We start from the raw sequence: 27473 nt of genomic DNA on the forward strand, positions 1-27473 counted from the left end.
CGCAGTGGGCTTCACTGCGCCTCTAACAGACGCCTACGGAAAACTGCGCATGGGACCGTATGCATGGGGCAGCGCATGATCTGCAGAAATACACCAGCACAGAGCGGGATATTGGCGCAGCGATATCCAGCTGCTACATTTCGCTGTCTTCTCACCCATCACAACAAAAGCGTTGGGAGGCCCTCAGTTTTTCAGGTATTGAATTATGCAGATGTTTATACTACTAGGATATATTTACCTACCTACACGCAGGTAGATCGCGCAGGCAGATTAGTACTGTACTTTATGGCGAAAGCATTACACGTCTGAATGCTCGGTAGACCTAGAACGACTTCGAGCGAAAACTGGCCGTTAATGCCTAACCTGTTGTAAAAAAAACCTTCTGTAGGCATGGGTGACTAAGCAAAAAGTGTACGACGCAGGGATTTCATAAAGGTGTCTAAGCGAAATATTGGGCATCACTAAGATAAAAAGCCAACTACACTGGCGAAAACCGCGGCTTCTTAAGCTAATGAAAGTGCTAAGATTGTGGAATGCTAAAAGTGCACAGTAACAGGAGACAAATGAAAGGAACACAAACAAGTGACTAAACAAACAAAAATGTCTATGACAAAGCAACAAATGTGTGGACGTCAATATAAGTGTAGCCGTAAAATATTCACGCTTGAAAAGGAATAAAAACGTGTTGACGGTGGACATGAACGTCAGAGAAATCAAAGAATGCGTCTGTCTTTATGCACCCACCCTCAGGCTTTTGCCTACAAGCGATCTGGAGGATAACATACAGCACCTCGTGAACTTTTTTTCTTAACATGCACACACAGTAAAACAAATTATCTCCGATGATTACAGGAATAGCTGCGGTGCTCGGCCAGCAGCGCCACACCGGGAGGAGTGATTGGGCGGAGAAGATGGGCTTCTTCGTCAGCTTCCTGCAAGATGCCTACATAAACAAAACCGATGGACCTCTCTTCCTCGTTCACTGGATCAACGGCTCCCTCGACGCCAACAGTAAGACGTTTCGGCGTTTAACAAGAAAGATGCGACCTTGCTGCTTCGTTATATTTACAGTGAACCTGTCTTGCACCAGGTTCCGACCGAAATTCCGTGTGCTAGGACAGTCAAGTTTACAGGCCTGTGTTTTTATCTACTGTTGTGCCATTTGGGACAATCCGAACATTTGCGGCCCTTGTTTTCGGTTTTCTTCTATTTTTGCTCCTCGTGTGAGTGTTTGTGCGTGTTTTCGCTTCCTCTTCCATTTTTTCCCGCATCTATTCCTCTCTCCTTCATCTCTCCTCCCTATCATTCTGCCATCCCCTTTTCCGCACAGCAGCAGGCATTCCGGTGTACACCTTAAAATGTGATAAATTAGGCCTGCTGGTGGACTTTCCTTCCAGGTTTTATTTCAGTCAATTCATTCATCAATCGGAGCATGTCGAGAAAAAATCGCACGCGCAGGCTCTATATTTAGTGCAAAATATTATGTTGCTTTAATTTAATGTAGGTATCTTGAAAAACATACTGAAATTGGCCATTCCCCAACTGCGCCTTCAGGCTGAGTTTTATTTACTTTTCGTAATTAGTTTGCTGGCAGTGAAGTGGCAAACGCTACATAATTGCTGTCTGTTCAATACATGGTCGTCTGCGGAGGATGTACGGTTACCGAAAATGGCGGGAACTCTCGTTTCATAGGCAGTATCCCGAAACACATTATGTCAGAAATAATTGGCTCCAATCCACGCTGACAAGGTGGTTAGAAAGCAAAGCTTTAAACAACACCCACAACAGTTGCGCATGCGACGCCACTTGAATTCACACACGTGGCTCTACAAAGAGTGAAACGAGAGATTCTGCCAGCCGTTACTTGGAATTCGCGGGGACGGTGTCCCGAACGCAGCAGCGGCGGCCACGCCCGGTATAGAGCGACAGACGCAGCTGCTGTAGCTCGGCCGTGAGTCTGCGGAAACAAAAGGGAGAGGAGCGTTTTTCGATTGATGACACAGCGGAACCTAGCCATTCTGATGTGCAAGCTCAAAGCTGCGTCACCGCGCGACAAAAGCGCAAATACCGAAACAATTTATTTTTCTTTATACCGATTTAAACTAGTTAGTTTAGTCAGTTTGCGAATTGCGAGAAAGCTGAGGGAACTATTATAATCGCTATTTATGTGAACCAGTTGTTCTTTTCGCTTTTTGTAATACCTGTTAAGACAAAACCGAATCGGTATTCACCAGTTTAGAAAACGGAGTCGCGTTCCTGGCAAGCAGAGAGCAAAATGTTGTGTTCTCCAGCGGCAAGACGTCTGCATGTGGTCTCTCCATTTTGTTTTTCCCGCCTTGCAAACCAATCGTTAACGCATCTTTGATGTACAACCACTCAATTCCGTCGGGTCTGGGTTACCCAGGAGGTGCTGTCGAACAAGTTAATCAAGCCTTGCGAAGGAAGCGCGCAATGAATCCGAAGCTGCGCCAAAACAGGCCCAAAAGAACCGTCACTAAAGCATACGACCAAGCCGTACCGCCGGCGAGCCCGCATGTGTGAGAAGGCACCTGCGCTCAGGGAATTCGCCATCTACACTGTGCTCCGTGAGAGAAACCCTCCTCGTCTCCCTCCGCCTCCGTCGCGTTGGAAGTTCATCGTCCCGCACACCGCGAAAGCACCGCTGGCTGGTAGAGTAGAAAGCTTTGCTATAAAATGGTTTTAAGTAAATTATGTGCACGAACGTTATGGATCGATACAGTCAGTCACCCTAGATGACTCATTATAGTTATCAAATAGTTTAGCTTCGCTGGTCCTTCATCTTTGTAGTAGCGGGTAGGCTTTAATTTCAACAGCGGAGTTGCTTAGGGTTTCGTACTGTCCGTTCATGATGGTCGTCAAGCCAGGCGGAGGTACCCCGTTGTGCCGACAGATGGCGCCACAGCTTCGACGGCAGTCCCGTGTGCGTCTCGGCGTGTCCGCACATGCCCCTCATCATCATCATCATCATCATCATAATCATCATAATCCTATCTACGCCCACTGCAGGGCAAAGGCCTCTCCCATCAATCTCAAATTACCCCGGTCCTGTGCTAACTGCGACCAATTTATACCTTTTTGATCTCATCTGCCCATCTAACTTTCTGCCGCCCCCTGCAAAGCTTACCTTCTCTAGGGATCCACTCTGTTACCCCTAATGACCAACGGTTATCTTGCCTTCGCATCACATGCCCCACCCACGTCCATTTCTTCTTACTAATATCTACTAATATGTCCTTAACACGCGTTTCTTCCCTGACCCACTCCGCTCTCTTCTTGTCCCTTAATCTTACACCTATCAACTTACGTTCCATTGCTCACTGAGTCGTTCTCAATTTAAGTTGAACCCTCTTAATGAGCGTCCAGGTTTCTGTCCCGTATGTGAGTACCGCTAAGATGCAGCCGTCATACACTTTCTTCTTCAGCGAAAATGGTAGGCTGCTATTCATTATCTTAGAATGTCTGCCATATGCACTCCACCCTATTATTATCCTTCTAATTATCTCTGCCTCATGGTTGGGATCCGGGATCATCCCCTATACATGCACCTATAAATTACCAGACCTCCATGGGTGAGCTTCGAGTACGTAGATACTGCGGCAAGTGGCGTTGTGAGCAAGCCCGCCCCGGCAGAAGGTGGCCGCCAGTGTGCCGAAGTTGGCTCCGCTGTTTCAGTAGAGTTCACAAGAGTGGAACTGGCTTTCCTTTTTTACTTTGCCATCCCTGGATTTGTAATACATCGCCGGAAAGTGGCCACAGCAATCAGTATGAATCAGCCGAAACTGGCATTGTCAGTTTGCATTGTCGGTATCAAGGGGGTCATCCAGGAAAAAAAACACACATCCTTATGAGAAACATTTCGATAAAAGCAGGCATAATTTGTTGGCTATGTACTAGGGTGCGGTCTATAAGAAAACTTCTACTTAATCGAGAATTCCAGTGAAGCTGGTTGGTTATGCGGTGGAGTTACTGTATGTGGTAACTCAGTGTCGAAGGGTTGCGCGCTGCTGTGAACGTTGGCTGGGTGATTGCGGTGGATGTGCACAGAAGAGAGGATATGAGTGGGACGTTTTCAGGACGACGTTTGAGAGATTTTGTAGGAGGTGTTCATGTCTATAGAACAAATTATTTTTTAGAACGTTGTTAATCTCCTGCTGACTAGAATGTCGCAGTTGATCCAGCAAAAATTCATAGTAAAAATCAAAGCCCGAAAGGAAGGACGGTAAAAACGAGAAGCTTTCTCCATGCACCCTGAATCGAAGCTCAAAATATAAAGCTGCTTCAACCATGAAAGAATGGCGCAATCGGATAGACGTCGACTTCATAACGTGGTTGGTCGGTCGGTCGGTCGGTCTGTCATTTTGTGTGTCGTCCTGTCTGCCTGTCATTCGATCTGTCTGTCTGTCTGTCTGTCTGTCTGTCTGTCTGTCTGTCTGTCTGTCTGTCTGTCTGTCTGTCTGTCTGTCTGTCTGTCTGTCTGTCAATCAGTCAACTTTATTGATGTTAGGAAGGAAGGTAAAGGTGGGGCGTGAGGAGCGAGTGGAGCGTTCTTTGCAGGGCCCCCGTTTTAGCTGCAGAGATCTTTTCTCTTTCGATTAACGCCCGCTGAGTATTTAAGGTGGGGATGCCCGGGGATGCCTACTATGTGTCCAGAGCGTTCGGTTTGTGGGTTTCCTCTGGAGGCCATATAAAGGGGAATCCCCAGGATGCGTGGAAATTTGATACCTCTCCGTGTTTTTTGCAGTGTTCGTCTGTGGTGCTCGGGTACATCAAAGCAAGCCCACACTTGTATGAGAGGATGCTAGATACTTACTTAGTGTTCGACTTTTATTGTTATTGAGGTCTTTGAGTGGTGGAGAGGTTTTGTCTGCTGCAACTGAGCCTGGTGAGGTTGCAGGAGGGGAAGGCTGTGTGATTTCTCGGATTCGGCGCGGTGCTTTAGGAAGCTTGCTTCCTCAACAGCCACCTCGCTCCCGTCTAGTCACTCGCGACCTTGGCACCAGATGATGGGGCGTTTGCGCTTCAGAGTTAAAGGAGGGGCTAGAGGAGGTAGCCTTTATTGTGGCAAGAAGACTATGTTAAGTGGGGGAAGTGGGAGTAGAACGTGGGGTGAAGGGAGAATTTTCTGCGTTCCCTTCGGGATTCTGCCTGCCGCTATGTTTAGAGCGGCCCTTTTCGAGTCCGTGATGGTGTTGGAACATTTGTCGTTGTGTTTGCACCACCGAATGGCTGATAGGACGATCTTGTCTCCACTTCGTCCTTGTCCAGGCCTTTGATGGTTATGCAGTCTATTACCTCTCCTAGGTGGTACATCGCTACTACTGTTGAGTTCCAGTTTGCACCTGTGCTTGCAACCGCGTAGACTGTTTTGATCTGGTGTTGGAAGGTTTCCCTTCCCTCTGGCGGCGTCGTCGTCGGCGTTGTCCGCCCCTCCCCCATTCTCCTCGCCGCGCCAACTGCGCTCTCCGCCGCTGTCCGCCGCTCCCCCCCTCTCCTCTCCGATAGCGAACACTCTCTCGCGAGGGGCATTGGATTGGATTCGATTGGATTGGATTGGCTTGGCTTGGCTTGGCTTGGTTTGGCTTGGTTTGGCTTGGCTTGAATTGGATTGGATTTGGATTGGATTGGATTGGATTAAAGTGGATTGTGTTGGATTGTGTTGCGTCATAGCCGCGGCACGTTGCGTCATAGCCGCGGCACGTTGCGTCATAGCCGCGGCAGACGCGCTGGGGCCGGCGCATGTGCAGTACTCTCTCTTCCGCGGTTTCCTCTCCTTCGGGCGCGCTGCGCATATAACCGGTGTGCCGTTCTCCGGCGAAGCAACATCCACGCTTGGCTCAAACACCTAGAGTCCACGCCGCTTTACAAGTACGCCAACGTCGTCATCGACTGGGACCGGCTTACGTAGTCCCCTCAATGTTATGCGCGCTATAAAACGCGGTCCCTTCGCCGCTGCGCCTATGCGTCGCATCTACACAGGGGTTCCCGCGAGGGGAGGTGGGAGTTTTAGATGCACAGCATCTGATTAACTCGCCTTGTCCCTCCGGCGTCGTCGTCGTTGTCGTCGTCGTCGTCGGCGGCGTTGTCCACCCCTCCCCCATTCTCGTCGCCGCGCCAGCTGCGCTCTCCGCCGCTCACCCCCTCTCCTCTCTGATAGCGAACACTCGCGCGAAGGGCATTGGATTGGATTTGATTGGATTGGATTGGCTTGACTTGGCTTGGTTTAACTTGGCCTGGATTGGATTGGATTAAAGTGGATTGTGTCGGATTGTGTTGCGTCATAGCCGCGGCACGTTGCGTCATAGCCGCGGCAGACTCACTGGGGCCGGCGCATGTGCAGTACTCTCTCTTCCGCGGTTTCCTCTCCTCGGGCGCGCTGCGCATATAACCGGTGTGCCGTTCTCCGGCGAAGCAACACCCACGCTTGGCTCAAACACCTAGAGCCCACGCCGCTTTACAAGTACGCCAACGTCGTCATCGACTGGGACCGGCTTACGCAGTCCCCTCAACGTTATGCGCGCTATAAAACGCGGTCCCTTCGCCGCTCCGCCTATGCGTCGCATCTACACAGGGATTCCCGCGAGGGGACGTGGGAGTTTTTTATTTTGGCAACCCTTCGCTCTTTGTGACGGGTAGGATGAATGTTGTTGGGTAGGGGGTGTGGGGTCAGGCTTTTTTCGTTCAGTTAGAGTGATGCTCGTCATCCGGTATGCCTGATTCTTTTTTGCGATTTTTTAATTTTGGGCACGATGGCTTATCCTGTAACACTTTCATTGAGGAGCACTCTCTGGGCTGCTAGTACAGTTTCCCTTAGCTCTTCTCACAACACAGGGGTGACAATTTATCACTCTCAAGCATGAAGCGACAAATTAGCAGCCTTGGTCCACGGGAAGCGTTCGTCTTCCTTCACGTGCTGAATGTGCCTTCGCTTATTATCCTCATCACCGTTTTGTGCAACCTATATTCTCTTAAGTTGGGTCCCCTGAAATGCATTTCCGCCTTTCCACTAAATCAGTGAGGCAGAGGATGCTTCGGTTTAAGTACTTAAGGAACATGGCCAAAAGTAGGGTAAAAGTCACTTATATGTGTCGCTCTAGTAGGAAATAAGTACGAGGAGGCGTTGGTGCAGAGTCAGAGAACGCCATACAAGGTAGCGTGTTGTCGCACGTGTCCATACCTATAAGCCTGAATAACAGCTTAGAAAGATCTTTCCTAAAACACCCCCCTTGCTTCGTTCCGTGGCCCCCGGCCGAAATATAATGCGAATCGAATGTGCAAATAAATCTGAAGGTGACTGTTCATGCAACGCGAATTTCCCTTTTGTTTCGCTACAAAGCCCAGTCAGACTACAAACGCTTCATTAAGTAGCTTGGCACAGGAATGGCTTGATTCCTGAAAACAAGTGGTCTACCCCACAGTGCTTTTCTATGTAAGTCATCATGCATACTTTGTGGTGCTTACTTTTAAAGGAACGTTGTTTCTTAGAGACTCGTGGAATATTTTATTTTAAGGTGAAGTGGCAAGGGAGGGAAGTGCAGAAACTTTGTTGATACCTGCAGACCTCGCACATTACTTACACAGACAGAACACAGACGCAGGATAAATGCTTCAGAAGTCGGTCTCCACAACCACTCACCGATGTGGCTCAGTAAGTAATGTGTTGCACTGATGACCACGTTGATGCTGGTTGAATACGATGAGGGAAGGAACAAAAACGCGCGTATGTCGATATTTGGGCCCATGTTCGAGATCGCGCGGTTGTCAAAATTTATACGTTGTACTTCACTAGAACGCGCCTTATTGTCCATGCGAAGCGTAAACCCGTAACGCCCCAGCCAGCCCCCCACCGCCCACCCCGGTAAAAAAATAAAACAACTATTTTAAACTGATAATAATGTTGACTAATTATCTTAAATATTTTATAAACTTGAATGTAAAGTTGAGTTACCTATGAATGTAAAGTTGCATAATGAGAATAAATATCGTCGGTGGGTGATCTTCCTCCCGTAGTTATATCCAACAGTTAACTTTTCACCAATGCGTTTTGCTTGATAAAGGACAGGTTAATCTCGTGAAATTGTAATTTGTAAGAATTTTGTATGGAAAATAATAGGACGTTTATTGTGCTTCTGACAGATGTTGTTATTAAGTCTAGAGAAAGCAGATACACATTGCAGCAAACCATGCCTTCTGGTTTGTTTACTTATGTTTCGTTCAAGGTCCTGACTGCTGCTGATAATAAAACATGAGTAAACAAGCTGTAACTTTAGGCCGCGGAAGTTTAAAAAACTGCTGGAGTTTCAGTGCCTAAGGCATTCAGGCCAAGGTCATGGGTTGGATTCCCGGCAACCAGAGCCGCTGTTCAGATGGAGCTGAAAAGCAAAAATGTCCGTGTGTCGATATTTCGGTACGCGCTGTATATGCCCAGGTGGTCACATTATTCCGGAGCATTCCACTACGGCACACCTCCTAGTTTCTCAGGTTTCGCTTCGGTATGTAAAACACCAGAATCAGTCAGTCTCCAGACTTCTTTGTTCGTTCCACCTTTCCGTGTTCCGCGTTGCCTGCAGTTTGTGATCTGCGCGCAAGCGGCCTCATCGCCCTCATCACTTCCGGCGGATGCGAGGCGACCGTGGCCCTGGCCAGGGAGGCAAATAGGGCCCACCTGCCCTTCATGGCCGTCCTGAGTGGCGAGTGCAGCCAGCAGTGGATGGTGGAGCAGGCGTACCCCAAGCACAGCCGGCGAGGCAGACCGGGGCTCAGTGTCTACAACCTGGCAGCACAGCAACGACGGCCCGGCGTATTCGTTTTGCCCCACAAGGAAGCCTCGGATGTTCAGGTGGTCTTCACGAAGCTGACGAGTATGAATGTGGACCGGGCACTCGTCCTCTACGACGACGACTTCGGTAGGTTTTTTCTCCAGAAATAGCTTAAACACATGACGCTCAAAAGAGGGTAACGCAGGTTGGAGGATGGTGGGCTATTCTCGACAAATGGGAAATTTGGGAACAAGTATTAGTTGATGTAAGTCTTTTCTGAATGGCTCAGAAGTCCGTCACGTGGTTCCAGCGAACAAAGCTATAGTATTTCCCGGCCGCGGCGGCCGTTTTTCTGATGGAGGCAAAAAGCAAAAACGCCCGTGTGTGCGAAATTTCGGCGCACGTTAAAGATCCCCAGGTGGTCAAAATTAATCCGGAGCCCTCCACTACGGCGCGCCTCATCGCCTGCGTTGCGTCGGCGCGTTAAACCCTACAATTAATCAAATTATAGTATTGAAAGCTCGTGTCGAATGTCAGAGCCAATCAGAAATGACCCCAGGGACGTTATCACCTGTTCCCTAATTTTATGTTTATGCCGCATAGTTCCGTGGAGCTCAGAACAAGTACTCCTGGCGGTCACTGCAAGTTAGCAGTGCTTGGCTGCTCGTGGCAAGAGCGAGAGCAGTCCTAATAAGAGAAACACAGCGGAAACACTGTGGTACTGCATTCTATTTGATTCATTTGCTTCTTTTCTAAACAAAATTTTACTGGTGTTGCTATTTCAAGAACGAGAGGGGGAGAACATGGGCTGTAAAAGAGGGGGGGAGGGGATGGGCAGGGCGTGTTACGTGACACGGGATGCAAAAGGGTATTGCCAGTCGACGACATTTGCAGCGAAGTGAGTAGACACCAGTGCTTTTCTTTTTTTGACGGAAGCATTGTTAAGAAGGCAAATATTCGGCCCTAACATGCGTGTTCCATTGGACGGCCCTCCCTATTGGCTCAATTTCGCTTTAGCTTCGCACATCAGCAGAAGGTCAGGGCAGCAGAGTACAGGGTCAGCCTTAACGGAAGGTCAGCCTAAAAGAATGTCTCGCTGCGGCCATTCAAGCATTTCGTCATAGCGGATGTCACAGAATGGGTGAATAGTAGTAGTGGTAGTAGCAGTAGTAGTAGTAGTAGTAGTAGTAGTCGTAGTAGTAGTAGTAGTAGTAGTAGCAGTAGTAGTAGTTGTAGTAGTCGCAGTAGTAGTAGTAGTAGTAGTAGTAGTAGTAGTAGTAGTAGTATGAGTAGCATTAAAAATGTTTATGTAGCAAAGAAGTGCGAGTAGTCCCTTAGTCCAGTAGCCCAGGTGAATACTTCGCGGTCTCTGTCCTGGAGAACTGTAGCTGCTTGGCTGTTAGACCTGCGCTGGTCTGCTCGTTCACCCACCTCTCAAAGAGCAGAAAAGGGGGGGGGGGGGGGAAAGAGATGGGAGGCCTGGGTTTGGAGCGAACCCAAGGAGTATGTGAGGAAGGATGCCTGGCTGAGAGTGAAATTCGACTTCACGGAGGTATTGGCCTGGATATAGGTGAGGAAAAGCGTCGTGTGGATTCTTCTTGTTTCTCCTTTTTCTTCTTGTTTGAATACTTTGAGATTAGTAACAAATTTGCATGATGTTGCAGAAAAACACCAAGGACGGCGCACACTTTAAACGTTAGCACAACGAAGCGATCAGACGGCGCTTACGGCCGTCAAAATTTGACATGCACAACAGGGGTCTATTCATGCGCTACAAGTACCCCAACGATGAAAATTGACCCGCTTTGTTTCTGAATGACAATATGTTTCGACTTTATGGCATTTGTCAGGCTTTCATCCATACTTTCACCTATTGCCATCGGTGAGTGTTTAAGGGGCAGTGGCTTTACAACAGGCCATACTGCATTACTGCGCAATAGGGCAGACCTCACACGGCGGTCACGTGACAAGACGAGCGAATCGCAAAACTCGAGCACTGCGCTTGCAAAGAATTTCTCCTCCCTAACGAATTAAAAAGTAACCACCGTTCTTTTGTAACTGAGTTGGTAGCGTCATAAGGACGAAGGCGTACGGGAAGCGCCCCCCACCATCCCTCAACGTTTCCAGATACCGTTGTTGGCGATCAGCTGGCAGGGGACTCGCCTTCGTTTGTATGTATGTATGTATGTATGTATGTATGTATGTATGTATGTATGTATGTATGTATGTATGTATGTATGTATGTATGTATGTATGTATGTATGTATGTATGTATGTATGTATGTATGTATGTATGTATGTATGTATGTATGTATGTATGTATGTATGTATGTATGTATGTATGTATGTATGTATGTATGTATGTATGTATGTATGTATGTATGTATGTATGTATGTATGTATGTATGTATGTATGTATGTATGTATGTATGTATGTATGTATGTATGTATGTATGTATGTATGTATGTATGTATGTATGTATGTATGTATGTATGTATGTATGTATGTATGTATGTATGTTTTGTGTTGCTTTGTTTACGTGTCTTCGTTGATATTTGACGGTTGCCGAAGCCCGGTCAAGGTACTATAATGCAGTTTCTTTACAGCCACCATTTTTCCCCATTTTACACCTGGTGTGTTTTTTCGTGAGAAATAAACAGCCTGGATCGGAATCCGTTTCGATATCAAAGGGCCAAGGACAGACGTAGCTAGTGTAATGCATGGGAAGTATAGAAAAGCGCTGTTACAGTCAGCAGCAAACTGGTGGGATTAAAACATGACCACACAAACAGGCAGAGAAGTGTTCTCCTCGGAGGCCCCGGACGCACTCTTTAGGGTCGCGTAGGGCGAGCATCAATACAGAGAACTCCCAATCGCAGACAGGCATTCAACGTGTTGCGCACGGCAAACAAAAATTACAAATACACAAAACCACGGGTCTTGTGGCGGTTTCCCCAAAGGGGAGTACGACAGCCACCGTTTGCCGAGGGCTTGTTCCAACCCGACTTCGCTGGGGTCCGTCAGTTTATCCCGGTTCTCGCGACATCCGCGACCGTGAATCACAAGCCCCGAGTAGCTGCGCCACAGCCAGGCCCTGGCTTGTTTCAGCATGATGCTCCTGATGAGCCGTGATCGCCGCCATACACACACGAAGCTTCTCCTCATTGCACGAACGTTGCCCGTACTATCTCGCGCGCCCTGGGCAACGCCGAAGCGCCTTGTGGTGATTCCTTACAAGAAAACAAAATACAGCTATGGTTCTTCAAAAGATTGCCTTGTCGTAATAACAATAATACCAACTGTGTCGGGAACTTCAAACAAATAATCGAGATAATCAAGAAAAAAGATGAAACAGCGGCGACTCCCCGACCACTTTCCGGCGTTTGCTCTATGACGTCACCGAAACTTGCTTGTCTGATTGGCGGACGCGGTCCGAAGCCACCACTAAGAATCATGACTGGGCGATTGGAGAAGGGTCTCTAGTATTGTTTGGTCACGTCACTTTAATGCCAACGTGTGCAGCTAACTCACCAAAAACTGCGAATATAGCGCTGAGCCATTTTACGTAATTCCTGTGCATACACATCACTGTAGCAGACAATTTTAAAGGCTCCCAGCATGTCTTTTGCTCTCGGGTAAAAAAAAAGTGTTTTGTGGATAAAGTGGCGCAGAGTGATTTACCAAAGACTAGTTTATTTTTATTATTTTTCATTCGATCGCCCTCAGGGCCCGAGGGCCTTGCATAGGGGAGTAGGTACACACATGTAGTACATACAAACAAAAATACAACAGCAAAAGTGCAATCAGGTAACATCGCTTGATACAGGGTTGAACTAATGGCTACGTACATATAAAATTAGTGACAGCAACATTAAATAAAACGGCATCTTCTATACCGACAATGTCATAAGGAAGACGATTCCAACATACAGACGTCTATGGCGCAGATGAGTCCTGAAAACACTTGGTGTGCGCTGATGGAATCCCTACTTTGTTACGATGACCTATGCAAGGGGAAGCGTTTTTCGCTGGGGACACTAATCTATTTATGAGTAACGCGTTGTTATAGTACCTTTTATGAAACTGACGCAGCCGAATAACTTTCCTGCGAAGAGACAGTAGGGGCAAAGATAGTGCTGTTTTCATTGATGTGAGGCTCGAGCTGCGATAGTAATTAGAAAGAATGAAGCGCGCTGTCCGATGTTGCGCTCGTTCTAATTCCAAGATAAATGTTTCAAGGCCAGGTTCCCCAGCAGGGGCTGCATATTCTAGTTTGCTCAGTGCAAATACGTCGTAAAGCAAGAGCTTCAGTGAAACAGGCGCTTAACTAAAATTTCTTCGGAGACATTTTAACATGCTATTAGCTTTAGCTGTACTATAGTTTAATGTCTGTCTTCCAAGTTAATGTAGAGGTTACGTGTATGCACACATACTTATAAAAATTTACCGTTTCGAGGAGAACGTTATTAAGTTGGTATGTGCACACTATAGTTCTTTAATGGCTGACAGGCATGTACTTGCATTCGTTAATTTCTACGTCATAACCCAAATCTGACACCATTCCTGAACCCCATCAATATCAACCTGTAATTCAAATACGTCCTAATGACCATTAAGTGTCCTATAACTTCCACATTCATCTGTAAAAACACTGACCGAAAAAGAAATGTTTAGAGGAAATCATTAATGTAAACCAGAAAAGGTCACAACACGGGCACCTGTGGGACGCAAGAGCGAACCGGGACCCTGGGAGAATATAAGTTGTTGGCTGTTATGAATTGGGAACGGTTACTGAGAAAACCAATCAGCCACGCGAGGACGTTATTGTCTCAATTCTCGTGCCGTGATTTTAAAATGAGTAAATCATGAGTTACCCCGTCGAATGATTTTAAGAAACCTAAACAGGTACATTCAATGTGTTTGCCGTGGTCGCGAGTGGAATGGAAATCATGACTACAACATACTATAGTTGCGTTTCACAGGAAACGTTTTAACGAAACCCATGCTGCGAATCTGTAAAGAAAGACTTGCCCTCTAAACAGTTGATAACCTGCGAGTAAATGACACGTTCCAGTATTTTGCATAGTAACGAAGTCATTGATACCGGTCTGTAAATTTCTGGACAACATTTATCACCGGGCCTAAACAATGGCATAATTCTTCCCACACTCCCATTATTCGGAAGAATATTTTTCTTAGAATCATGGAGCTGTAGATTTCAGTGTTTATTAGGAACTTGGAACTAATGTTGTGGACGCCGGCGGAAGACGAGATTTTAAGGTTTTCTATCAGTGTTGTATGCCTGTTGTGTCGAAACGAATTGCTTCCATTGGGAGGTAATCACTAGCTTGATAAACATCCTTTGTTCCTGTGTTTTTTCAAATAAAACAGGGCCGTATTGCGCCTTCATGGCGTCTTTACGACGCTTACGTGCCTCACTCTGGTCGAAAGATGTAATTCACACTGACTGAGTTTCGCAGCCGAGAATTGCATGAAAATCTTCAAGGACGAGGCGAGGCGCACAAACATGACCATGGGTTTTGTGCCGCTGGAAGGGAACCATCTTGACCCTTCTGTGGCCGTCAACGTTACCCTACAGCGCCTCAAACGACTCAACACTTTCTACACCAACTTCGCAATGGTCATCTTCTCCAATATTTCATTTGCCGAAGGGCTACTTACAAAGGTGAGCAGAGGACGCCAAACCGTACTCTCATATTTGTTATTATGACTAAAAAAAACTGAAGAGTTTCTTTTTGGCTAGTTGGAAATTCTAGAAGATCAATATATCTTTTATGCTTTGTGCAGCTTATCGAAACAGGCATCATCGATCCCAACATGCGGACGTTCATCATTTACACTGGTTTTGACCATAACTTGGACTGCTGGTTCTTCCCGTTCAAGACTCGGTATGCGTATGAGAAGCTCCTCTATGTCATCCCCCGCTCGTACTCTAAGGAGACACTGCTCCTTGTGAGGGCCGCGGGAGCCCACTGGAATAAAGGCTACGAGCAGCCGTGGACAAAGGTAATGCCGAAAACAGAGCGTCGACGGCTTTTTTTTCGCCAGTGCATCCTCCGGAACAATCTAAACAAACTTTACTCGCTCCCTCTCCCCAGCAGCGTTCAGGAAAGGCTAGTCTGGGGACCCTGCGTCAAGTGGCGAAAGTAAGGCGCACGTCGTGGGTGATATCCGAGGCTCCTGATGTGGCTAACTCGTGCCGAATGAATACCCATTTATATCCCCATGAGGTGATCTAGAGTCGCCTCAGCGGAAGAGGCTGTACACAAATGACATGTGTCCGGCACGAACTTCCGTCGTCCAAGGAAGCCTCCTTTCAGCAATTATTATTACTCATGGGCGTTTTTCGTTGCTGATTACATCGAGTGTTCAGTATACGAAACGTTTGGACTTAAGACCACGTAAGCAGTAATGTGATTAGCTCGGCGGAAACTCTGGCTAGGTGTCGGCAGGAGTCGGTTCGATAAGGCTGATAAATTACTGTAACAATCTCAGCCATAAATACAATACAGTGGCGCTCCGGTTATAAGTCCCCGGGTTTTATGACAGACTAGTCGAGTCCCGGTGAAGTCCTCGCAGAAACAATGGAACAGAAACCTTGGTTAAGCGACGTATGTTCATGCCTGACCCGCGTTATCCGACGTCGGACGCGAAGCGCGCGACCGACCTGCCAGCGATATTAAAGGGCCGCGGGCGTGTTCCGCGGACCTTAAGCGCGGGTCTATCAGTTCCCTCGGCATATCTTTCGCTGTCTGATCTCTCAATTCTCTCCCCTCTCACAGCCGCCCGCTCCTCTGCACAATCGCGTTCCAGCCTCTCGAAGTTATATTTTAAGCTCTAGTCTCTTCTCGCTGGAGTTTCTTGTCTTCTTGCGCAGCGGTCACAAGGGCAGTGTGCAGCCGGCATTCATTTCATACGCTCAGCAGTGAATCGCCAACCAGGTTACGATTACAGGATTTAGCTTCCACATGTGTTTTCTCGTGATCGTGTGTGCCATAATTCGCACTGTCTGACGGGAATCGTGGCAGTGGACTGCGGTACACAGCTTGTTTTGTACAGCGTGCCTGACACCAGCCCTCAATTATTCTTTTCGCATTTACTCTTTTTAGTAATTTGGGTTTCCTAGCCCTCTAAAGAATTTGTTTGTTGCTTACATGAAGGTTTCTTGGAAATCCATCGCCCGAAGCTGTATTTGTAGGCGTAATTGTGGTTGTTCGCATTTTGCGACGCCCGCATTTTGCGGCGATTTGGCAAGGTCCCGAGAAAGTCGTGTAATTGGCGTTCGTCTGTCAATCAGTTTCGTTTATATAAGCGTAATTGTGGTTGTTCGGATTTTACGACGTCCGCATTTTCAGGCGCTTTTGCACGGTTCCGGGAAATTCGTATAATCGGCGTTCTCACGGTGTATCAGTGTCGTGCGATAATGTCACCTACCAAATTTATCCTAATTTGTTGCTTACCTCCATATGAGGCAGTTTTGGAGGGTTGACTCTCCACAAGTATGTTCAACATTTTTTTTTATTTTCTGCCTGTGTTTTTGACTCGAAAGATTTTGGCTTCAGCTTTGCGAGTGCCATTGCCGAAGCCTCTCGCGGAAGTTCCAGCGGTACTGACTCAACAAGACAGTGCCATCTGCAAATCCTAAAGATTAGTATATTGCTCACTGATTCGTAGCTAATTACGTTCTTAAATACTGTGTCTGGATAGAGAATGAATAACTGCGGTGAGATTGTGTCTACTTGCCTGACGCCCTTTCGGACAGTGAACGTTCTCGTTTTTTTTTCAGGAAGGAGATTCGTACCCATACATACATCTTATATATCCTTTAATAGGGCTACGTAAACCTCCTCTATGCCACAATCTTAAATTCTTTGTTAAAGATCCCCGGGGGGTCAAAATTAATCCGGAGCCCTCCAGTACGATGCGCCTCATCGCCTGCGTTGCGTGGGCGGGTTAAACCCTACAATCAATCAATCTCTATATTCTTCACACACCGCGATGGTGGCCACTACGTCAAATGCTTTTTTCATAATCTATGAATACCCTGTAGAAGGAATATTATATACCCTAAATTTTTAAATTATCATCTGTTGTTTGCATGTACATGATGCATTGTAGAGAAGCCCTTGCTGACGGTAGCTTGTTAACTCTTTGTTGTTCAATGTTTAGCATGCCCTTACTCGATTATGACTATAAGGTACAAAATTATGATAGCTTAAATGCACGCGTGCATGCCGTAGACGACAAGCAAATATCGGCAATTTATAGGCTGACGGACGCGAAAAGTCATGTCCACAACGGCCAGGGGGATGTAACGTTGTAGCCGGCAGGGTGAAATCGTGCGCTCAACCTCTTAGCGCGTGCGTGGAGGCCTCGGGAGAAGGGCGAACAATGAATCACTACCAAGGGGAATACCATTTCATCGCGTCTAATTGATTTGCGAGGCATTTTACGGGGATGCCAGTGGTATGTACTAGTTTATTCAGTGTTACGTGCTGTACGTTAATAAATTTTGCTATGGTGAAATGTCTACGCGGCTGGCCTTTAAGGGCCTTCTTCGAACAGAACAAGCAATTATATAATAAGAAGTGAATAAACGAAGCTGTTTAGCAGCCAGTAGGGGGCTACTGCTCTGCCAAGCACGTCTGTTGCAATGACTGGATTGCGAGTCGAAGCAATTGCGCACACTTTGTACACAACTGTAAATACTCCTTCACTTCTCGCGGTTCTTCCAGTTCCTCCATCCGGATGTCTTTGCTCTGGAGTTCTTGCGTGCTGTTCTACAGTACACAACTGACAATGCGGACAAAATTCCAGCTGACACTGGTTGCGAAACACGCATGGATGACTTCCTAGAAGAGATGAATAGGAATGTGGAGGTGAGGATTAGGACTCTGACTGGGTACTAGTTCCTTTCGAACGACTCCCAAACAGTGTATGCATGTTGAGGCTGATACGGGGTCACCCTGGAGCAAACGTGCCTACACTTCGCTATAGTACACGGTGAAAATAACACCATTTGCACAGCACCCTTCAAAACTCCGGCGTCTGGGATGAGCATTTTTGTTAACAACATCTACGCGAGCTATGAGAACCACAATCACATTGCTCCAGCCCACTTTTCCAGTATTTTGGTATGCGTCATTTACAACAGTTGATAATGAGCGAGTACGTACGCCGGCATTTCTTAAGCCTGAGACACGATTGCCGTGGATTTTACAACGACGTTTGTAAAGCGTTTTCCTAGGTGTCATCCCCTGCTAAAGGGCCCAATGTTTTGGAATAAAAAACATTGACCCCTAAAACAAGCATAATTACGGGAAAAGCACGCCGTATAAACCCGGCTGTATAACGCAAATACGAACGAACACGGCTAAAGCAATGAAATACACAGATTATATTAGCGTTTTACCTCATTATGGCAAGAACGCCTTATGTACACACACTGTTTAAATGCTGATTATGTTAAATTATGTCTGCATGTACACTTCGACAGACAATTGTATTCGCAGTTCCTGCTCATCCTGATTTCACAAGAAATCAAGTAGCAGGGAAGAACTCCGCATTTGCTGTCCAACATAACTCGGCGTAATCATTGCTTCTTATTTCGACCTGTGGACACGAATGAAAAAATAATATTAAGCACTGGCTGTAAGAATGGGACACACAAGTTGAACAGAAGCTTTGCTCAATAAAACCGAAATTAGGCAGACACACAACGAAAAATAAAGTAGGTTTGCGGAAGTTACACCACGTAGACTGAATAAGACACACATGCGAACCACTAATCCCTCTAAAAGGTCGCACATCAAGCAATCTGCACGAGATGTGGAGAAAAGTTTCCACCCTCCACGTCGTAAGCGAATGTACGGAAGGCGACGCAGACCGACGCAAGCTTTTCCAGGACTTTCATGCCTCAATTACCCTTGCACCCTACACACTTCCTTTTAGACGAACCCATGCTTTTATATCAACGCGTTATCCGACGTTTTACCTCGTATTTTAATTTTACAGACTGTTTTCTGTCACCCATAATTGTTGCGTGGTCTTTTAAAATCTCCATTATAATCTGCCATTACAACCTTCACCTTTTAATTATAAGCCTTGTACACCCACGAAGTCCTTTTGATTGCATCCCATTCCTACTTTCGCTGCCGGAACTTTCCATTAGTTCGATCTACATTAGTTAAACTAGCGCTCTTTGGCCTTTCCTGCCCCTGTACAAAACATGCGCGTACACATACGCAATAGCCATGACTAGACAACACAGTTTTTTTTTAACCCGAGCCTTTAGCGTCTTCCTTTTAATACCGACAGAATGCTGGTTTCCCGCCATCATGGAATGCGACGTGCGACTTTTAAAGACAATTGTCTTTCTTGGGCTACTTAACCAAGAAAATTTGGGCTTTCTGTGTCCGTCTGTCTGTCTGTCCCTTGATACAGCCTGTCGGCCTGAAGTTGACCGAATTTGCCAAAAAAAAAAAAGCTTATATAGGCAGGAGCGGTCGATACTTCTAATGCTGCTGGCACAAGCCATACATGTTCCCACAATTTGGCCTAAGGAAACCCGAGGCACATTTGTGGAAAAATGTTCGTACTTAACCAGCGGTTCCCGCGTTCTTTTAGTGAAGCTTACAGATGAGCCGGTTTTTGCGGTTGAAAGTGAAAAACAACGCATTAAATATTAAAAATGGCACAGAAAGGCCCCATTTCATGCGACATAAAGGCATGCACCAAAAATTAAAGCCAGCTCCACACCTGTTAAATCTTCTGAAACAGCTCCGGTGACTTCCACGCGCTGGAGGCGACATCATGAATATGCGGGGGCCGCTGACAACACTACTCGCCGCGGTATGTACACACTCGAAGCTGACCCATGGAGGTCTGGTAGTTCATCGGTGCATATATGTGGGGGGGTAGTGAGCCGCGTGCCCGGGCGCGTGAGCCAATATCGCGCACCGGACGGCCGTCGCATCGTCCCGGGAGCAGTTCTAAGCTCGCGGTAGAGGTCCTAAGGTGGCGGGCAGGTGTTGGGTGCGTAGGGTGAAGAGTACGGCCTCTCACGACTGTGTGCGGTGACCTTTCGTTTGACTACGGCAGTGATATTTGGTGACTTGGGCGCGCTGGCGGCCCCTTTCCACAGGTAGTGGAGGCCGCTCAAGACGCCATTCGTAGCATTATGTGCCCACTAAATGCTCCCTCGCAGACGTCTGGTAGTTTATCACTGCATACACCGGACGGTAGGAGCACCCGGGAGGTGGATGCAGTAGGTCTGCGCCACGTGCCGATATCTTGAACTGGACAACCATCGAGGGGGTGGCGCCATCTGTTGGCCCATAAGGGTACCTTCGCCTGTCGTGACGGGAATCGCCTTTGCCTGGCGTGAATGATCATCGCCGGGAATCGGGAGCACTTAAGCAGCCCTGTGGTTGTAAGAACAGAGCTTCAACTCGTTCTGTTCCTGGCAGAAGAATAAACAAAACTAAAACAAAAAGTTCGCGCTGCTCCAGCATAAGGCGCAGGAGCAGTGTGAAGGCGGAAAACTTAAATTGCATTTAACAAATATCCGTTAAGTTTATCACATGAGGAGCGAGACCGGAGAGGAAGGGTGTGGGGGTGATAGCGGAGAGCGGAATGCGGGTGATGTGGAAGAGGTGGCCGACGACTGTGTTCTTTCGAGGACATTTGGAGGGAAGGAAGCAGATACGCGGCCAATTCTTTTTCATATCACCCTTCCCGCTTATCACTACCCACGGTCTTGCGACTGACCACGTGTTCGCAAAAGGCAACAGGACTTTTAACGTTTCCAGCTTTGTCCCGCATTTCTCACTGCAGTCGCTAGTGGTTCGCTTCACAATGATTGCGACCAGTGCGCATACAATCGGCTAATTTGTTCATGCTGGGTCAATGTGTTTGCCGTTTGTGTGCCAGGGACAGCCGAGTTTCGACCCACATGGTTAACTAACGCTTTGGAATTCAGAAATTATTGCGCTTTAGATAGTTTTCACTGTGCTTTTACGCAGGCAGAAATCAGGCACAAGCACATGAGCAGCAGCACGGCATCGTACAAGGTTTATTACCTAGCACCCCTCAACACGACTTGGTACCGGCTGATGCACCTGGAGACATGGTACCTGCGAAACGGCAGCTTTGAGCCCACGGTGATGCTGAACGAAGTGGATGCCTACCTCAACAACAAGACGCTCAACATTGTCCTACTGGAGGTGAGCCGCTTATAAAGCTCTTCCTCATTCTGTTGCTGAAGTAAGTAGAGGCCGTCTATCGGTATAGTTATACGACGAGCGTCCAGTTGCAGAGTAAAAGGTCTAGGTGTGACGGGTGCAGTTTCCCTACCGATCGAAATATCATTTACTCGAGAGAAAATAAGATTAGATAACGTTAACTTGCGAATTTTTTATACGACGGGCTAAGGAAAAAGCTGAAGAAAATAGCTTTATGGGCCCCCCAGCCCTTTGGCTACATGGCAGCTGTTGGTAATTAAGATTAAATATGAAGTTGCGGGCAACTAAAATAACCTTGGTACGCACACTGATAAAAAGGTACAGTTTGCACGGATGCAATCAGTTAGAAAACTGTTTGCATGAAAGAATTTTGAACACCCCAGGAAACACGCCGTATTCAGGAGATGCTACTCGATAATCCATCAAACTCAACCTAATAACATGGCGATCGGCAAATCAGCAGAGTAAAATAAACATCTTGAATTAGAATTTATAGCTTATGAAAACGCTGTTAATTAGTAAGTAGAAACCCCTGCAGTGACGGAAGCGATAAAAGAACCGGAAATATAAGAGACGTATACATGGTGCTCCTGGAGGACTTGCACAAGGAATGCAGAACATGATAACACTTCATAAGTATGGTGGTAAGTTCCTGATGACCAGGAGCGTCATGCAAGCTGACACAATCTAACTGAAACTATTTACAGCATGTCTAGAGGGGCTGTTTAGAAACTTGGTTGCGAAACGGCTACCATACAAGGAAATGGCAAACATTTGAACCGCCAAATATTTGTGGGTGACCCCGTCTTCAGTGGCTCTGAAGAAGATCACCAAAAGTATGCGTCAGGCACTGTTCTCGGAAACGTTTGCGTACATGTTTAGTGAAAGGTAAGTAATTAATGTTATGAGGCGGCAGGAGTAATGACAGTAATGACGGTTGTAGGTGAACGGCATGGCTCCAAGATGTCCGCCCCGACAGATGTCCAACCAGGCGACGTGGTACACAGAATTTCGCTTTTAGATGCGACTGCATCTCATTCACTCGCCTTGTCCCTGCATCCGGCGTCGTCGGCGTCCGCCCCTCCCCCATTCTTCTCGCCGCGCCAGCTGCGCTCTCCGCCGCTCACCCCCTCTCCTCTCCGATAGCGAACATCTCGCGAGGGGCATTGGATTGGATTCGATTGGATTGGATTGGATTCGATTGGCTTGGCTTGGCTTGGCTTGGCTTGGCTTGGATTTGAGTGGATTGAATTGGATTAAAGTGGATTGTATCGGATTAAAGTGGATTGTGCTGGAAGGTGTTGCGTCACAGCCGCGGCAGACGCACTGGCGCCGGCGCGTCCCCTCACCGTTATGCGCGCTGTAAAACGCGGTGCCTGCGCCGCTCCGCTCCATCGTTCCAGCGCCGTTCCTCCGCTGTCCAACGCTGCAACGCGAACCCCCTATGCGTCGCATCTACACAGGTGTTCCCGCGAGGGGAGGTGGGAGTTTTTTGTCTGAGGGCACCCGATTACAGTATGAATAAGTGGAGAGTAATGTTCAATGCACGTGCAGAAGCTCCCCTTACGCCTGGCAAATGACATACAATAATAGAAAAAGTGTATGTTATAAATATGTTTACGTTATATACGCTTACACGTGTTGTGTATATGTATACACTATTTTTGTTTCCTTTGACAAAGCGGAGCGATTGCACGGTAATTTTGTTCTAATTTTTTTACGTGTGAAAGCGTGTCTCTTCAGTTATAAAGCTTTGTAGTATGTATTATTTTGTTGTTTGTTATGCTAAATGTGTGTAAGCATTTTTGGAGGCATGCACACTGTAGGCATGTGTTCCCATCGCCTGCGCTATCAGGTGCTGGGTGCCTAGTCAGGCGACTATTACAGTGTCTTTAAAAGCAAAGCTTTGTTACTTTCATCAAGCGATTTCGCCGAGCATACGCAAGGTGACCTATTGACCGAAGAGGTACCCCCCGCGACACACCCCTTGAAGCGCATCGCGTGATTTACCGGGCCCGCGGTTCGCGCTGCTCACAAAGCTCCGTTTTAAGTCGTTCTGCGGTGGCGGCCGCGACGGGAGCGGTCGCTCAGCTGATTGGCAGCCTACCAAACCCGCAGCCTCCCATGCATGTCGTGCTGGGTTGTCTCGGTCAACGTGACTCGTCTCACGGCCGCGAAGAGGAACGGTGCGTTCGCTGTGAATGAACGTCGCGTTCACCTGGCCTCCTTCTGCGAGCGTTGCACGCACCCGAAGGGCTTTGAGACATGGTCGGAAATACAGCTACATTAAAGGTTAACTAAACGAAATCAAGTCTCAAAAAAACTAAGCCAAGCTTCTGCTTTGCATATACAAGATTAGCTGAGATAAACCACAGCCATTTTTTCTCTCAGCACCTTGGCAAATTCTGATAGCCAAAGGTTTACTAACTAACTAACTGACTGACTAACCAACTAACTAACTTGCTAGCTAAATAAAAAAATAATAAATAAATAAATAAATAAATAAATAAATAAATAAATAAATAAATAAATAAATAAAACTTTATTACCATAAGTATGCCGACTCTCGGCCTACGTGGGGCGGGTGGGTGGGGCGGTGTCAATTAGTTCGGGATAACTTTACATTTTCAGATGGACGCCAGTGGCTAGAGGGAAGTTTCACAAGTAGGGCTTTGCTAAATAAATAAATAAATAAATAAATAAATAAATAAATAAATAAATAAATACCCTGTAAAAGGGTCCCTTCCAATGCAAGCCTCCAGAGATAATGGAGGGTTCTAGAGCGTTGGCAAACCTACAACAGTGGCGAACAGTAGGCTACCTCTCGCTTCAAAGTTAATTCGTTAATTAGACCTTTAGGGGTGAAGGTCATTTTACAGTATAAAGTTATCGAAGCTTCTACATTGTACGATTATTTACACCCTTAAGGAGAGTCTTCGGTGTCTATAAATAACGCTCTTGCACTTTAGCGAAAAAGCAGGAAAATACCCCTTAAAGCAACACCCTTAAAATGGTCTTTTGTTGTGTTTTTGCTAGGGTTGACGATTACTTAATTAGGCAATGTCAATGAACAGAAGGCATAGTACAACCAATGCGAAACCTGAGTGGTGACCGTGGTGTTTTTGCCCTCGAGCCCAGTCGCATGGCCCTATCAGTATGTGTAACCACACTCGCCACTAAGCGACGCTGTGGCAACATACTTCTGCCGCGTAATCGCTGTAAACGTTCGGTCCTATATCATGCAGTACCCACCTTACGTCGTTTACGACAAGCATCGGACTGGCCAGCCCACCGTCAATGGCACGTTTCTCGTCTTCATGAACTACCTCCAGGAAATGTACCACTTCAGGTGGGTATGCCCTTTTAGTTATGACGGCGTGATAGTTATGACGACGTGTTTTCCTATAAATGCGGGCGCGGTGACTTAACTTGGCATTGAATAAAAGCGAAAAAAATTAACGAGAGAAGCAGAAAGAACACTTGTGCTTCATGGCGCTACACATTTAGTGTGAAAGAAAGTATGCTCTAAATATTACGTTTTCGCTGTTGAACAAGCTTGCTGTTGAATGCATGATGTGTAATGCAGAGAACTGTAGGCTGTGTTCTTAGCTCTCAATAGCGCCTTCAGGATCGCACCAGATTCCTCAGCCCTAGATTCAGAACTGGCTTTTAACTCACGCCAATTGACACCTAGTGTGGTCACGTAATACCCACGTGCTATACCACGTCCGTTCATCGCAAAACCATGGTAATTACCCTTGGTATTGGCCACCCACGTTTCTTTCCTCTTGACTCTGCTCCTTCAAACGTTTTATTCACTCATTGAGACCTGGTGTTCACTTTATCGCTGAGATCAAATTCATCCTCACCAGAATCCCAGTCTCCCTAGGCAGAGGAGAGAGCATCTGACTATACGCCAGTAAAACTGAAAGTCGGCTTTTAATGCTTTTAATGCATGTACGTTCGTTTGTTCTCCGCAGGAAGTCGTCAAGCTCAGAACAGAAGTGTTTACAACAGTGCTAAACTCGCACTTTTGTTGAGTTCAAGCTGTATGAATATTACGTTGAGCTTTGCTTCGAGCTGGCATTGACAAACCAATAGCATTCGTCTGCCTTATCGGTATAGATCCATGTCCTGAAAGGAAACGTGAAGCATGGTCACGTGACACCCACCCTTTGCAGGGCTTCCTACCAGCTGCTCGAGAATGTCACGAGCGGAGGAATCAGACGCACTGACTACAACTGGAGCGGGGCGCTTGGTATGCTGAACAAAAGGGTGAGTGGACAACGGGTACAACGCGGACCTTTCGTCTAAGGTGAATTCTGTCGGCATTCGTCATCATTCGGTGCGTATGCTGACTCAAAATTCACACAAACGAAGGAGTATAAGGGTGGGCATTTATGGGACATAAGGATGTCGATATGTGGAGGAGGTTCCGTATAGCACACACAAAGTTGAAAGGAGGTAATTTTGTTTTTCAAATATCTACACACCACACTACTCGGCTCATTCATATTTACGACTCGGCGCTTCCCTATAATTTTGCGGACCACGCATTTCGATAGATTTCATTGGTGCTCAGAGTTTCAGCAGGCCAATGTTACTTTTGTTGTTTCGGTTCTATTATTGTACTCCTAAACGTAGCGGACCTGGGGAAACACGTCTTCTCTCATTTTGTCAATCTTCGCCACTCTCCGGCGCGACCGGGATGGCCCCTGGCATGGCCTAAGCGACGTCAGAGAGGCCATGGCTGTCCGATAGGCTGTAACTGGCCAACTGCGCGGCTAATTTCTCCCATTTCCGCTGTCGTCAGCGCTGTGTACGAACCTATTCTATGCCTGAATCTGTAGGCACAGTTTTGCCGTTTCTTTTGTGTTTTGAGTGCACGAGGAGCTTGGGTGATGACCTCAATACTTCCCTTTCAATGGGTCCACTCGACAACAAACGTTTATTGCTTCAAAACTGCCTTACCAGCCCGAGCGCACGCTTGCGAGCAGGCACCCATGCCTGCTTTTTTGTGGCACCAGACCGCGAATAGACCCATCCACATTTCGAAGAAAATGGGAGAACTCCCCGTCCTGTCGAAGGCCGCCGGAGAAGACGCCGCGATCCGCTCCCATCTCCGGGAGAGAGCGCGCAGCTTTCGTCGCGTTGTCCGTGGTCGAGTTGAGAGGGAACAATTATGCACGATTTCTCATTGCGTGCAGTTTTGGTGATAGTGAACAGATTTTCATAATTCTGGGAGGAGGAGATTGCTGGGACAATAGACTTTACCCCAAAATACATTCCTAGTAGTCGATGGTAAGTGTTGCAGGGTTCCTTTAAAGGGAACGTTAGTCTTCCAAGCCATATTTTTCAGGGGCAAAGCCTCTTACGGGTTTGGGCTGTCACCATCTCATGTCGTCGTAGAATCATGTAGTCACGGTACTACAACACCGGGACACTCGTTCTCCAAGGCCTAGCGCTAGAACGCTTCGTGCTTCAAAGACACCGGACTTAAAATAAAGCTGTATACCTCTACCCCCCAAGTGTTTAATCTCCGTGGGCCGAAGCACCAAGGCGCCAAGAATGAACTTATACTCTGCATGCTTCGCCCCTCTCCAGGTTTCACGCTAGTAGAGATGGCCCAAGATTTTTTCCTTTGAAGGGGTTGCTTCCGGTGGATTCAAAATTCTTTTGCTTAGGTGAATGCATAACTGTATGTTGTGGAAAATGAGGAAGTATTCCGTTTCGTGCCTCAGTTTCGAGCCACCAATTCTGAATTAGGCATGAAATGTCTGATGGTGGTGCAGGAGAGAAATCCCAGGAACCTGTAGTACCCCCAAATAGGCCACCATTTTTTTTTATTCTGACAGGAGGTATACGTTAGGTAGGGACAGTAAGTACTTTGGCGTGGAAGTGCTCAATTGTGAAACGATGCTTAAAGCTGACCAACCTCTTCGACTTCTTGGCCACGTCGTGCAGGAAACCGACTGGGTGACGTTCGTGGACATCACGGAGGAGCGCGTGCGTTCGTTCTCACTAACGGAGGAATTCATCAGCCACCCGGTCGCCATCCTTGTGCAGAAGCCCGAGATCCGCTCCCCAAAGATGCTCTTCGCCCAGCCGTTTTCCAAGCAGGTTGTCCCTCATTGGCGACGGTGCCTTCGCTTACAGCAGCTGGCGTGCACGCTGTGTGCTCAAGATAAGCCCAAGTAGTAGAAGTGCAAAGCTATCAATGGAGGGAACACCGACACAGCTTTCTCAGAACTGTCACGAGCATAAAACTGCTCTAAGCTGTAAAATAAGTTCCAACCTGAAGGGCATTTTCACTGTCTGTAAATAACACCCATAAGCCATTGCAAAAACACAGGGAAGTACCCTTTTAAAGGGGGTTATAAACCACAGAACGCCGTTTAAAAGGGGTGTTTTACTTTTGCTACTGTGTAAGAG

The 27473-nt window shown here is 47.1% G+C and overlaps 1 protein-coding gene across 1 annotated transcript; it reads left to right on the plus strand.

Moving 5' to 3' along the window:
• The first annotated feature begins 911 nt into the window (after window positions 1–911).
• Window positions 912–27239, plus strand: LOC144140903 (uncharacterized). Its single transcript, XM_077672404.1, has 9 exons — window positions 912–1011; window positions 8589–8924; window positions 14259–14464; window positions 14587–14805; window positions 17535–17678; window positions 20823–21023; window positions 24287–24390; window positions 25223–25316; window positions 27006–27239. The coding sequence occupies exons 1-9, from the start codon at window positions 912–914 to the stop codon at window positions 27237–27239; spliced, it is 1638 nt and encodes a 545-aa protein (XP_077528530.1).
• The last annotated feature ends 234 nt before the right edge of the window (window positions 27240–27473 follow it).

Source organism: Haemaphysalis longicornis, unplaced genomic scaffold, assembly GCF_048455015.1.
Source record: "Haemaphysalis longicornis isolate Haplotype H1 unplaced genomic scaffold, Haemaphysalis longicornis Haplotype H1 scaffold_55, whole genome shotgun sequence".
NCBI lineage: Eukaryota > Metazoa > Arthropoda > Arachnida > Ixodida > Ixodidae > Haemaphysalis > Haemaphysalis longicornis.

Excerpts from the sequence above, each read along its gene's own strand:
- LOC144140903 (XM_077672404.1), top strand. The coding sequence starts at position 912 with ATGGGCTTCTTCGTCAGCTTCCTGCAAGATGCCTACATAAACAAAACC. Across the intron at positions 8,925-14,258 it reads CCTCTACGACGACGACTTCG|CCGAGAATTGCATGAAAATC; the intron begins GTAGGTTTTTTC and ends TGAGTTTCGCAG. Across the intron at positions 14,806-17,534 it reads ACGAGCAGCCGTGGACAAAG|TTCCTCCATCCGGATGTCTT; the intron begins GTAATGCCGAAA and ends CGGTTCTTCCAG.